This window comes from Dipodomys ordii, unplaced genomic scaffold (assembly GCF_000151885.1).
Source record: "Dipodomys ordii isolate 6190 unplaced genomic scaffold, Dord_2.0 Scaffold72, whole genome shotgun sequence".
In the NCBI taxonomy this organism is placed as follows: domain Eukaryota; kingdom Metazoa; phylum Chordata; class Mammalia; order Rodentia; family Heteromyidae; genus Dipodomys; species Dipodomys ordii.
In genome coordinates, this window is record NW_012267288.1 from 3474334 (window position 1) to 3488083 (window position 13750).

The window sequence follows — 13750 nt, forward strand, 5'->3', positions numbered from 1 at the left end:
CTTCTGTGATGCTGTTAATCAGATTTCTGGTTGGATACTAGAAAATATTTACTATTAAGATCCAAACAGAGCTCATCCAAGTTAGATGGAAGTTGGCCAAGAAATGGGAAGGAGTGCAGGTGCAAGCAGTTGTGTTCAGTAGTTCAGAGCCTCCAAAGACAATTAGTGTAAGTGTAGTGCAACCGATAAAAAAAAAAAAAAACATCTACTGAAGCATCCACAGGTGCCAGCTTGTAGGCAGAAATCTGTGTTTACTAAATTCATACAAGTTTTGCTTCAAGTATTTCCTAAAATTAAAGTTAATAGTCTCATAAAATATTAAACAGGAAAAAAAATTCTCCCTACCATGGCTTGAACTTGTCCTTAAGAAACAGGCACTCTGTTAATCGCTCCATTTCCCCAACACTTTCATCTTTGGTTATTTTTTGGACTAGGGTTTTTATTTATGCCCAGGCTACTCTAAACTGTGACCTAGTATTTATGTTTCTTCTATAGCTGGGATGAAAGGCATGCATGATGAAAAATGGAAAAAGTCAAGACCAAGAAAAAGATGGATAAGCAAATCCAAATAGCATACTTTTATCAACCAATGTGACCTTTCATATTAAGATTACAAAGCAGAAAATAAGCAAAAATATTTTTCTCTCTTTCTTGAGTTTTTCTGTTAATATCTGCCTATTCTAACCAGTTAAAAACATCACCCTCTTCCATTCACATGAGACAATTGAAATATTCATTATTCTTTTTCTTCATTAAAACAGAATTTTCAGTTTCCCAACCACACCAATGGTAGCTATTAATAAACTTTACCTAGAATATTTAACAATTTAACATATAATAATATTTCTTAGAAAAAGTCCACAAATTTCAAAATTAGACTTCAACTGGCATAAATCAGTGATTATTTAAAATTAGAAAAGAAATATTAGCTCTACTGAAATAATCTTATTTGCTACTCATTTCTTATCCTTCAAGTACAAAAAATTCCAAGTATATTCAGTAAAAAAAAAAAAAAAACCCTCTTCACTACATAATACCAAGCAATCAGGCTTAATAGAGACTACATAGAGTTTGTTGCTGTTGTTGTTGCTGTTGTTGCTGCTTTTATCCTGAATAGCCCTTCAAACTTTTAAGTTAAAATAGTGTTGCCTATACAAGAATGCTTTTCCATACCGACTTTTACAATCTTTCCTTGTACTGCTGCTCTATACTAGACACATGGCCAAAGGAGATACTAAATACAAAGAATGTGTGAGTATGTGTGTGTGGCAGAGAGGTGGGGGTGGGGGAGAGGGAGTAATAGGACTTGAATGCAGGACCTGTGCACTATGGCTTAGATTTTTGCTAAGGCTTGTACTCTACCACTTGAAATGCAGTTCCACTTCTGGCTTTTCGCTGGTTAATTGGAGACGTGAGTCTCAGGGATTTATCTGCTCAAGCAGGCTTCAAACAAAGATCTTCAGATCTTAGCTTCACCAAAACCCAGCTGAAACAATTTTTTTATTTTTATTTTTTTACATATTGGAGTAAGATCTGATGTAGGAGAACAAATACCAACCGGCTTCACTAGCGTATGGACAGTTTTACTTACAATAGAGAAAAATGGTTACATATTACCAAAGAAAATAGCCAGGTAGAGCTCATGGTGGTATTTACACATACATAGTAGACCATATAATTTTGGCTGACTTTTTTGGTTCTTGCATTGTTAGGCCTTATATGATTTCAAACTATGTCCAACTGGGACTAAAGGAGGGGTATAAGACATCAGGTTAAATTTCTTAACCTGTTCACCCAACTACTAACCAGACAGCTAAAAAAATATAAACTCATCCATTTGAGACTAGTGAAAATGACAGTTTCTTCCCCTTCATAAAAAGCTATGTACCCCCCCTCCTGCCAGAAGTCCCAGTCCACTAGTAAACACATAAAGCCATTTATGAGTTCTGTAAATTTGTTGAAAAGTCAAAGTTTTGCTGTTCCACGCAATTTACTTTTCCCAGATGCATTTTGTACATTCATGTCTGAGTAGAGGGGAGTGTTCTTCTTGGACCTCCCTCTGCTCATTTCTGATCAGATTTCATTAAAAGTCATATTCTCCCTTTGGCGTTTCCAGAATGGATTGCCTGTTTCTGGAAAAAATAGGGAGAGCTTTGGTGCTGCCTAGCTGTGACTTGATTGACACATAGCTCTGTTTTTTAACACTCATTTCTGATCCAACACAGTACCTGCATGCATAGCATGGTTTACTGACTTGTTTTCAATAACATTTCCTACCAGGAAACACTTCTCCAAATAATTTTTAATATGCCATGGGTAGGTTTATTCTAAACTACATTTTAATTCCTACTATCAGCATTTGTTAGTACTGTATATGGCTGTCCAATCCTCAATTACCTGTCACCTCAAACATTCGCTTCTTGAATGAAGTGACATTTCCATCCTTCCGCCTGAGTAAGGGACTGCTTCTCCTCTCTGCCACTTTCTGTTTTAACCTGGACCGCACCTTCAAGTTGGGCTCAGAGGCTGGGGATTGAGACAGAGAAAATAGATAAAAATTAAAAAAAATAAATAAAGAGCCAATCGCTCCTGGTTTTTGTTTGTTTTGTTTTAAAGCCTAAATCTTTGCTTGGTCCCTTTTCAAATTAAAAACTCAAGCATCTAATTAAGGCATTGACTCCAAATTAATCAAACAGACAAATAATCATTTTAAATAAAACATGTGAGTTTTCTACTTTTGTACACACGAAAAGTAAATAAGAAGCAAAAACAAGTTTTCTACTTTATCTAGCAGCATTGGGATGGTTAATGGGAATTTTAATCACTAATTATGTTTGGGTTAGAGTAAGATTTATTGTACTTCATCCTCAGGCCTCTTAATTCTCTCTAGGGTGAAACTCAATAGCCACAAAAACAGTAACTTAATGTGAGTTTTGAGACGTTGACCTGACTTCTGGTAATAAGAAGACACCTTTGTAGCATATAATTTATGTCTGATCCTGACTCTGGGAATATGTCTTTGTCAGTCATTTCTAACCTAAAGTCTTGGGAAAATATATCCTGTATAATAACATCAAACTCAACTAGAGTCACTGTGAATTAACCTTTCTATATATTCACTATACCATTAGTTCAAAAGGAAGCTAACCAAGTCTTAGAATGGAACATTTAAACTTAAATTGTATGTTTGGAAGCACATTATCCATACACGTGTAACTATTTCTTCAGTTACAAGAATCCAAATAGTTCAGCTCTGAAGTTGCCATTTAGTGGATTTAAAAATAACTGTGAAAAAAAATAAAAATAACTGTGCATTAGAAGAATGGAAACCTTGGATATGGAGAGTCTCTGTAGTAGAAGTCCATGGTTGAGGATGGTGAGGATAGAAAAAATAAATCTGACAACTAATATTCGCACAATGTTACTACATTTCTAAGTATACTATCAGATTTAACTTTTTAACAGTAGAAACATTCATATGGAATATTTATAAAGTGATAATAGTGAGGAGAGGATCAAACTCCAGAAGGGAGATAATCTCCTCAAAGTGAGTAATTTTAGGAGGTGAAGCCAGGATCTGTACCCAAGTACAGATCTATTCATCTATTCCATTCTATTCATTTAAATATAGAAAGTAATGCTCACCCACCTTTCCTTATACACAAGAACCATAAATATTATAAAGCCATTGTCCCAAAGCACCAGTAATCACCCACCACAGATAAAATATAGCTAGATATTTTTGTTCGGTAAAAATGTTTTCTTTGAAAACTTTTCTTTCTTTTTGCCAGATGACAAGGATAGCTAAAGTAGAGCTAACAGTGTTGTCGTCCCTGCCCCCCCCAACCCAGCCACATGCCCTTTCTGCTTTCAGACTTGGAACATCTAAACTTGATTCTCTCTTTGTTCTTCTCTTTCCCTTCTCTGCAGCTCTAAACTGGGACAGATAACACTTGGAATTCACTAGGTGAATAAGAACTTGGGGGAAAATTAAGCTCAGAAAGTATATTTTGCTTGTTGTACATCTGATTTTTATGCCTGAGATATGGAAAACATGAAAAACTGGGAGCCTGAAGATATTGTAAAAATAGAAACCCAGAAGGTGAGGAATAAATCAGGGCTGAGAACAAGAAGCTCAGCATGATAGAGAACTGAAATGAGTTGCTTCTAGGACCCTCATTATAGGCCCTTAACATCCAATTAATCCAGGAGAAGAGCAGAAAATGGGAGACTATATCGACTTGAATCTATTTGTTATTGTTTTCTTTTTAATTTAATTTTATTTTTAAGGTGACGTACAGAGGGGTTACAGTTACAAACATATAATAATGAGTACATTTCTTGTGGAACATTGTTACCCACTCCCTAATTTTATAACTCCTTTTAAAACTAACCAACCCTGTCTCCAAAAAGCTGCAGATAATAAAGGCATTCATCTAAAGAAGAGAAACTGTGAATCCTTATTGAATAAGTATCCTATTTTCTTTCCTATAACCCAAGAACAAATATGACAGATGCCCAGACTTCAATATCGATATGACTTTATGACAAAACTAACTGGAGAAAGCAGTACAAATTGGCTGTCTAAAGTATAGGCACCAAGTGAGCCAGGTGCTCTGGGTTCACGCCTCTAATTCTAGCCACTCCGGAGGTTGGGAGCTGAGGGTCGTGGTTGCAAGCCAGCCAGGGCAAGAATATCTACGAGACTCTTATCTCCAATTAACCAGCAAAAAGCTAGGTATAGAGCTGTGGCTCAAGTGGTAGAGTGGTAGAGTGGAAGCCTTGAGCACAAAAGCTCAGGGACAGAGCCCAGGACATGAAATCAAGCCTCATGATGGGCATCAAAAACAAAACAAAACAGCAAAAGCACAGAGTGGAGGCGAGAATAGTGCATGTAGAGTGCATTTACAGTTTAAGGATGGAGGATAGGATCTTTATGGCATCCTTTCTAATCTATGGAATTTTCAGTGAAATTCCACTGCTTTCTTTTTCTCTTCTTTTCTTTCTTAGTTTATTTTTATGGGGAGGGGATCAGAGGATCTAGCAATAGATCCTCTGCATTCTAGGCAAATGCGCTACTACTGAGCTACAACCCCACCAGAAGTAATAGGGCTTTCTAAGCCTGATTCTTCATTCTTGGTGAAAACAAAAATCCAGTATCTTTTAGACTTCTGAAGATATGGCCACCCACTAAGACCCCTGGGAATGACTGAATGTCTAGGTGACTACGAAAGAGAAGACAAGGTTTATAAAATATATTATTGGCAAGTATTACTGGATATTACAAAGGTAGGAATGACCAAGTGAGCCCCAAGTCCCCCAATGTTCAGGCCTGCCTTCCTGTATTCATTGCAGGACTTTGTGTTAACAATCAGAAAGAAAAAAAAATGAGGACAGCTAGTAAAAATAACATATGTCACGAGAACATTCTTCTTTTTTTGGGGGGGGTCCGGTTGTGGGGCCTGAACTCTGGGCCTGGGCGCTGTCCCTCAGCTATTCAGCTCACGGCTAGCGCTCTACCACTTGAGCCACAGCGCCACTTCCGGCTTTTTTTGCTTATGTGGTGCTGAGGAATCGAACCCAGGGCCTCAGGCATGCAAGGCAAGCACTCTACCACTGAGCCACCTTCCCAGCCCCCTCACCAGAACATTCTATAGGAAACCTAGAATTTTACAAGCCTTCCACAAACAGATAGTGTTTATAGTTGACAGATAGCCTTTCTTCTATGTCGATCTATTTGATAAAGGATTATTTGTACAGAGCTTTTAAATTTCATTTAGTGGCCAGTGTAACAAAGTAAACACTAGAACAGGAATGAGAACTATGTTTCATTCAGAGAGTTACTACCTAAAACTAATAAGCTTGAGTAATTCAGTCTTGTTGGACATCAATGCATTCATGGAAATCAGGTATGATAGTGCCCTTGTAGTGTCTGGGGTCAAATAGGTGTGGATTTAAATGCCTGTTCCACATATTAGCTATTTGGCCTTAGACGAAATATTTAATAACAAGCCTCCATTTTTCATGTTAAACTGGTCATGGTTTTGATTCTTTTGGATTTTCTCCATTTGTTGAAGAAATTTCATTTGCCTGCCTCTTCAGAGTACACAGGAGCCGAGTCCTGGAGGTGCATCACTTTACCCTTTAGGGGGAGTGGTTGGACTGCATTTGGGTTCATTTTGATTGGACAGGTGGGACAGGCTAGTGACAAAAGGATAAAGTAGGGAGTGGTCTGGATATTTTACATGTTTTCCAGTAGAGTGCTTATTACTGGCCACAAATGTACATATTCCTGATGTCCTCTGCTGTTTGACTCCAGATCTCCAGGAAAAATTTTCTCTTCTTTCCCCTGCAGCTCTAGGAATGGGAATGGCTTCTTGCTGTTGCCATGGTCAGGATGTCTCTAAGCAGTTTTGTTAACCCTGTTCACTTCATGGTAAGCAGTGCCCTCATTGAGTCTATGGGGCTGTATGGGGCTTGTTTTCTGTGAGATCTGTTATTGATTCAGTCCTATATAGCTTGCACTTACTGCAGAAACAAATGAAATGTTGTCAAATACAGTCGGTCCTCACTATATGGTGGTTCACTTATTGTGGCTTCACTGTATCATGGGTATTAAACATATGCATATGTGTATATATATATATTCAGATATAATTCTGTATTACAGTTTTCACTAGATCACAGCCTTTTGCAGTGTATATGGGTATCTATATGATATTTATGATTTTAGTTATTTTGCCTAAAAATTAAAACGATATAAAATATTAAAATGTCAATTAAGGTTAATAGGAGAGTAGGAAAGGTAGGAGGGTGGAAAGGGTTTAAAAAGCCTTAAAATGCATATAAATAATTAAATAAACATAATGCTGCTACTTTGCAGATTTTCACCTATTGTGGGGTCTCTGGAATGTAACTCCTTGCAATAGGTGAGGGATTTCTGAATAGGATAAGACACTGGTTCTCAACTAGAGATTTTGTTGCCAGGAGATGTTGTTCATCATCTATATGGGAATCTACTGCATAGAGACCCATGATGCTACAAAGCACAGGTGGCATACCAAAGACTCAAATTATCAGTAGTGCCAAGTGAAAGCAATGCTGGGGTAAGCAGTCAATACATGGCAGGTGGCAGTGATCCCACTTGTTGGGGTGATTAGAGATGATAATCTGTCAGATATTCTCAAAAAGGATGCAAGGAAAATATTCAGAAATTGAGAAGTGCTCTCTCTCTCTCTCTCTCTATATATATATATACACACACACGTATATAGCTTCAAAACTATAAAATATTTTGGTAAATTTATTGCTTGGAAGTGGATTTTTAAATATTTTTAATGTTGCTAATATTCTTATTGTGAAATTTTTTATTGTTATTTTTTATTTGATTTTATCTGTGTGCTGGTTTTGTCTGTGGCTTGAACTCAGTTCTTTTGCTCAAGGCTAGTTAGTGCTCTACCACTTAAGCTACAGCTCTACTTTTGGATTTGGGGGTGGTTCAATGGAGATAAGAGTCTCATGTACTTTCCTGACCAGGCTTGCTTTGAAGCACAATCATCAGATCTCAGTCTCCCGAGTTGTAAGGGTTACAAGTGTGAGCCACCAGAGCCTCGCTAAGATTTATTTTTTAACTGACAGATAATCATGCATATAACTGGGGTGCAATGTGGTATATTTTGGTAACTTCATAGATTATATAATGATCAGCTTAAGATGTTTAGGTTAATTTTCATCTCAAACACTTGTGGTGGGGGGTAAGAGCTTTCAAAATCATCTCTACCTAGCTATTTTGGCTAATATAATTTATGTTCTTAACTATATTATGCTCTGTATTAAAGGACACCAGTACATTTCCATCAGCCTGTGAGTGTGCTTGCCAAGCAGTCTCCTTCCATCCTCTCCACCTCAGTCTCTAGGAGTTCTATCAGCTCAGTTATTTCAGATTCCACATAGGAGAAAATTCATACAATTACCATTAATATGTATAGTTATTTATATTATTTTACTCATTAATATTATATTATTTATAAAGAAAATCAAGCTAGTCAACATTTGTTGGTTAGTATGAATACGTAGGAAGGCATAATTCCAAATTGGACATAGGAATTTAAGAGTTCTTATCTTCATAAACTGAGGAAGTACATGGGCTTTCTAAAATTCTCATTCACTGATATATTAAGAAGTGTAACACACTTTTAAAAAAAATCAACATATATAACTAAGATGATTAAAAGCCCATATCCAATGGTTCTAGGAAAAGCTTTTGCTTGGATTTCAGTGTTGGTTTTGAACACTGTTGGTTTGGATCTCAGGGCTGAAGGTGAGGGATAAATAGCCATCATTCATTCTTGCAATGCTCGGTTAGCTCCTAACAATTCAGAACCCAAACTTAGTATGATGTACACCCAAACAGTAGAATTAGTGGCCTCATATTCCAATTCAGTTTGTAGATTGAGTTAATTCCATTTTTAATACTCTAACCCAAAGGCTAAAAGATTTCCATGCCAGTGATTTATTAATGGGATGAAAATCTCCAGAGTCCAGAAAGAGATTCCTAGTTGGGGAGAAAATCTGCATGTGTGTGAATGCATTCCATAGTAGTTGTGCTAATTGCTTACCTATTTTTACCCTCCACATATCACTTTATATATCTCAATTAATCATATACACAGAAGGTGTATTTTCCAGTGTGTGCATGTGTGCCATCTGATTGCATCAGTCTGCTGAGATGAGAACCAGCACAAAAACTGTTCAAGGCACAGGGTTTGCAAAATTTGGATTGTTATTATGTCAAATGAAAAAAATCAATATGAAAATAAACCAATGATCTGAGCTTGTTTTCCTTTCTCACTTAATTTTTTAAAGCTAAAGGAAATAGAAAGCACCTTAAGAATATCCCATGAGCAAATATTTCCTCTCTTCACCTCAGACTGATCTCCATGATATAAAACAAAATTTAAGGCTTCCAGGAATGAAAAGAAAAATAGAAAGGTTACAAAAAAGAGTAAGGAAAACATTAGGGCTCTTGGCCATAGGTAAAAACTGTCTGAGTAAAGATTGAGATAAATGGGACTTCATCAAACAAAAATGTTCCTACACGGTAAAGGACATAAACAAGATTAAAAAAAAAAGGCAGCCTACAGAATAGGAGAAGATATTTGCAAGCTGCACATCAGAAAAGGCCTAATATCCTGAATATACAAAGAATTAAAAAATTAAACCCTCAAAAGCCAATAACCCATTTAATAAATGGGCTAATGAATTGACCAGAACCTTCTCAGAAGAAATAAAAATAGCCAATAGACAGATGAAGAGATGCTCAACATTTCTGGCCATAAAAGAAATGCAAATTAAAACAACATTGAGATTCCACCTTACCCCACTGGCCATTATCAAGAAAACAAACAATAACAGATGCTGTCAAGGATGGAGCCCAATGGGAGCCCTAATAAACTGTTAACGAGAATGTGAACTTCTTCAACCACTCAGGAAAGGAGTGTGGAGGTGGCTCAACAATTAAACAAAACTACACTGTGATCCAGAAATTCCACTCCTAGACATTTACTCAAAAGATTAAACAATGGGCTGGGAAGGTGGCTCAGTAGTAGAGCACTTGCCTTGCATGCCTGAGGCCCTGAGTTCGATTCCTCAGCACCACATAAGCAAAAAGAAAAAAGCCAGAAGTGGCCCTGTGGCTCAAGTGGTAGAGCGCTAGCCTTGAGCTGAAGAGCTGAGGGACAGTGCCCAGGCCCAGAGTTCAGGCCCCACAACCAGACCCAAAAAAAGAAAAAAAAAAGATTAAACAAGTTTACATTTCCACCAACAATTCAGTAGGGTTCCCTTTTGGCCACATCGCCTCTAGCATCTGTTGTTACTAGAGTTCTTGATTATAGCCATTTTAACTCGAGTGAGGTAGAATCGCAATGTCGTTTTCATTTGCATTTCTTTCATGGCTAGATAAGTTGAGCATTTCTTCATGTGTCTATTGGCCATTCTTATTTCCTCTTCAAAGAAGTTTCTCTTTAAGTCTTTACCCCACTTATTTATTGGGCAGTTGTTTGTTTGAGGATTTTTTATTAGGAGACTTAATTTTTTGAATTCCAGGTATATTTTAGATATAAGACCCTTTTACATTGTATGGCTAGTGATGATCTTCTCCTAATCTGTGGGCTTTCTGTTCATTTCACTAGCTATGTCCTTTGCTATGCAGAAGCTCTGCAGTTTCATGCAATCCCATTTGTCCAACCTTTCTTTGATTTGTTGTGTTTCTGGGTCTTTATTAAGAAAATTTTGACCTGTGCCAAGGAGCCTTGGGGTTTCTCCTATTCTATCCTGTAATGTTCTCAAAGTGTCTGTGTAGACTCTGAGGTCTTTGATCCATTTAGAGTTGATTCTGGTGCAGGGTGATATATAAGGATCTAGCTTTAGTTTTCTACAGGTGTTAAACCAATTTTGCCAGCACCATTTACTGAAGAGGCTGTATGGTGGTTCCTCAAAAGACTCCATAGAGAGCTCCCCTATGAACCAGCAACCCCACTTTTGGGCATTTAACCAAACAATCACAAACAAAGCCATACTAAGGCTACCAGCACACCTCTGTTTATTGCAGCATTATTTACCATAGCTAAGATATGGAGCCAACCCAGATGCCCCTCAGTAGATGAATGGATCAAGAAAATGTGGTATAATATATATATATATATATATATACATACATACATACATACATACACACACATACACACATATACACACTTCTATGCCTCCATCAGAAAGAATGATGTCACCCCATTTGTTAGGAAATGAAAAGCCTTGGAAAAAATTATATTAAGTGAAGTAAGCCAGACCCAAAGAAACATAGGTCCTATGGTTTCCCTTATTTGCAATAACTAGTAAAAGTGGGCTGGAAAGGTGGCTCAGTGGTAGAGCACTTGCCTTGCATGCTCAAGGCCCTGGGTCGATTCCTCAGCACCACATAAGCAAAAAGAAAAAAGCCGGAAGTGGCACTGTGGCTCAAGTGGTAGAGCACTAGCCTTGAGCTGAAGAGCTGAGGGACAGCGCCCAGGCCCAGAGTTCAGGCCCCATGACCGGACCCCCCCAAAAAAAAATAACTAATAAAAGTCTAGGACAAGCAGAAAGGTCAAAAGCTATGTACATATGACCATATAAGATGATGTTAAGAAAAATGAACCCCAAGATAGGGACACAGTGGTTTTTGCTTTCTTGCTATTGTTTTTAATATACTTATAATGCACTATGTGATTTTTTTTGTTTCTTTTGTATGTTCTTCCCCCAGTGTATAACCTCTCTTTTCACTGTATTTGATTCTGCTGCCCTGCATCTTGTATATGCATTTTTCTAATTTGGGGAGGGGAAGGGAAATAACAAAATGCTTAAATGAAGATACAGGTTGACCCACTATAACAAACAAGATGTACAAGACACTGTGTTGAAAATGAACTTTACAATTTCAGGGCAAGGTGGGGGGCGGAGTTGGGGAGGTTGGGAGGGAATGGATGATAGGGGAAAAACAAAGGAGGAGGTAGGAAATGCTTGATAGGAATGTACTTATTACCTTACTCATGTAACTGTACAGTATCTTTGCAATAAAAAAACATATAAAAATGATTACAAACCAGGATACAGTAACATCAACAGCACAATTTTCATTACAGCACTATTCATCATAACCAAGATATGGAATGAGCCCAGATGACCCTCAATGGTTAAAATGGGTCAAGAAACTAAGTATAGGGTATAAATACACAATGAAATTTTACTCATCCTTTACAAAGAATGATACTGTTTCATTTGTAAAGAAATGAAAAAATCCGGAAGAATTATCTTAAGTGAAGTTATTGAGGCCCAGATAGAAAAAGGATACATGTTTTCCCTTATGTGTGAAAAGTAGACTTAGCTTATAAACGTATAAGTAAATACATTAGTATATTATTGTATACAAATGTATTGACTGAAGTACATTAAATTCAAGAGAGAATTCTTTAGAAAGGCAAAAATCACAGTTCAGTAAAACAATACACCAGAAAACAGGTGCTTGAAAGGGGATGAGGTAGGGTCGAAGAGAAAGGGGTAGATGAATGAAGAGAAGGTGTGGATAATACAGTCGATTATCCAACCTATATTCTACAAAATTAAGAAGAGACAGGGAAAGAATGGATAGGGTAGGGATAAGTGAGAATGTTGAAAGGGGTGACATTGATCAAATATATTGTATTCACCAGCTGCTTCATTAAATGCAAACTCCTTCGTACAACTACCTAAAGATAATAATAAATAAATAAAAGATAAATGTAAACAAAACAAAAGAAAGCAAATCAGAAGTCAAAATTGTTGCACAGCACAAAAATTAATTATCAGAACAAATTTAATACAGGCAAAGAATTTAATGACAAAATTTGCATAGAATTCTACATAAAAGATCGAATAAAAGAAGAAGAGTATTTGTCAGTGTTTGGAAAATGAAAGAAAATTAGATACTTAAAATCTACAATAAAGACTAAAAAGGGACAGGAATAGTAAAGTTAGGTAGCAAGGACATAGGTTTTTTAAAAATCGAAGATTTATAGGTTTTTTAAAAATTGAAAATTTCAAGGTGTGTTAAGTGACAAGTACTAGGCTGGTCATTTTCTTTGGAGAGTGGTATTATGGTGTACATTAGTTGGGGTGTGGTAATTTATACCATCATACATAGTCACAGACATAATCTTTTGTAGAAGCATTCAGGCTTTTGACTCAACCAACCAGTGTCTAATCTAACACTGACTTTCTCAGATACTAACTATACTGAGAGGGCTGAGATCTAAGGATCCTGGTTTGGAGTCAGCACTAAAAGGAAGTCCATGAGAGTCTTACCTCTAATTAACCAACAAAAAGCCAGAAATGGCGGTGCAGTTCAAGCAGTAGCCAAGATAAAGCTTGCCATACTAAAATGAGCAAGAATGTGAGACCACAAGTTCAAGCCCCAACACTGGCACAAAATAAATAAATATGAAGTGAAGTAAAATAAAATAACTCCACTTGCTTTGAACACTTAGTTCTTGAGTCATGAATGAAGATGGAGCCTTCCTGCCAGCCTCAGATCCCATTTGGATCACTGTACTCTATCTGTTAGCTATCTCTCTCTCTCTCTTCCTCCTCTTGGTTTCTCTTGCTGTTTCCCAAAGACAGGCTGCTTCAGAAGCAACATTTTGAACCTTCTCACTCAGATTGAAACATATAAAATCTGTCACACATTCTCTCTGCCCTTCACAATTAGGTTTATTAGAGAAGTTCCTGCCCCAGTCAACTCTCTCATCAAAGCCAACCCGGAGAAAAGCCACTCTCGGTATGAATTGTTCAGCTTACATTGTAATTATAATAGACATTACAATTATAAAAGATACATTGAGAGCACAGTGAATCTGCTAATATAGTTGATCAAATATATAGGTTACTCTGGGAAGTTTCATAATCAGGGAAAAGCTATTTTCAAAATAGCACTTAGTATAATAAATAAAACAATAATAAAAATAAAGAAATATGCCACGCTGACCCCAGTGGAGTCTGCTTAGCATGGGAAACCATCTATCAGACCATGATAGGGGCTTCAGAAACCTATCTCCAAGTTTTGGGACTTCACCGAAGTCTACCTCGGAGAAGAGGGCTTCTAAGAGGCCTACTCCTGGGAAAAGGCTGGCAAGCCCCTGGGAAAGATGTGTTTCTGCCTATCTTTTCCTCATAAGAGTGCCTA

General features: G+C 37.1%; 1 protein-coding gene across 8 annotated transcripts in view; it reads right to left on the reverse strand.

Moving 5' to 3' along the window:
• The window catches only part of Hdac9 (histone deacetylase 9), a 679511-nt gene that overhangs the window by 343374 nt on the left and 322387 nt on the right, over window positions 1-13750 (reverse strand). For 5 of the 8 annotated variants that reach the window (XM_013024045.1, XM_013024037.1, XM_013024040.1 and 2 more), the window contains exon 7: window positions 2398-2526. The exons of the other annotated variants lie outside the window; for them this stretch is intronic. In XM_013024045.1, coding sequence (XP_012879499.1) covers window positions 2398-2526 — 129 coding nt within the window. The remainder of the gene's footprint in view (window positions 1-2397; window positions 2527-13750) is intronic. 8 annotated transcript variants of the gene reach the window in all.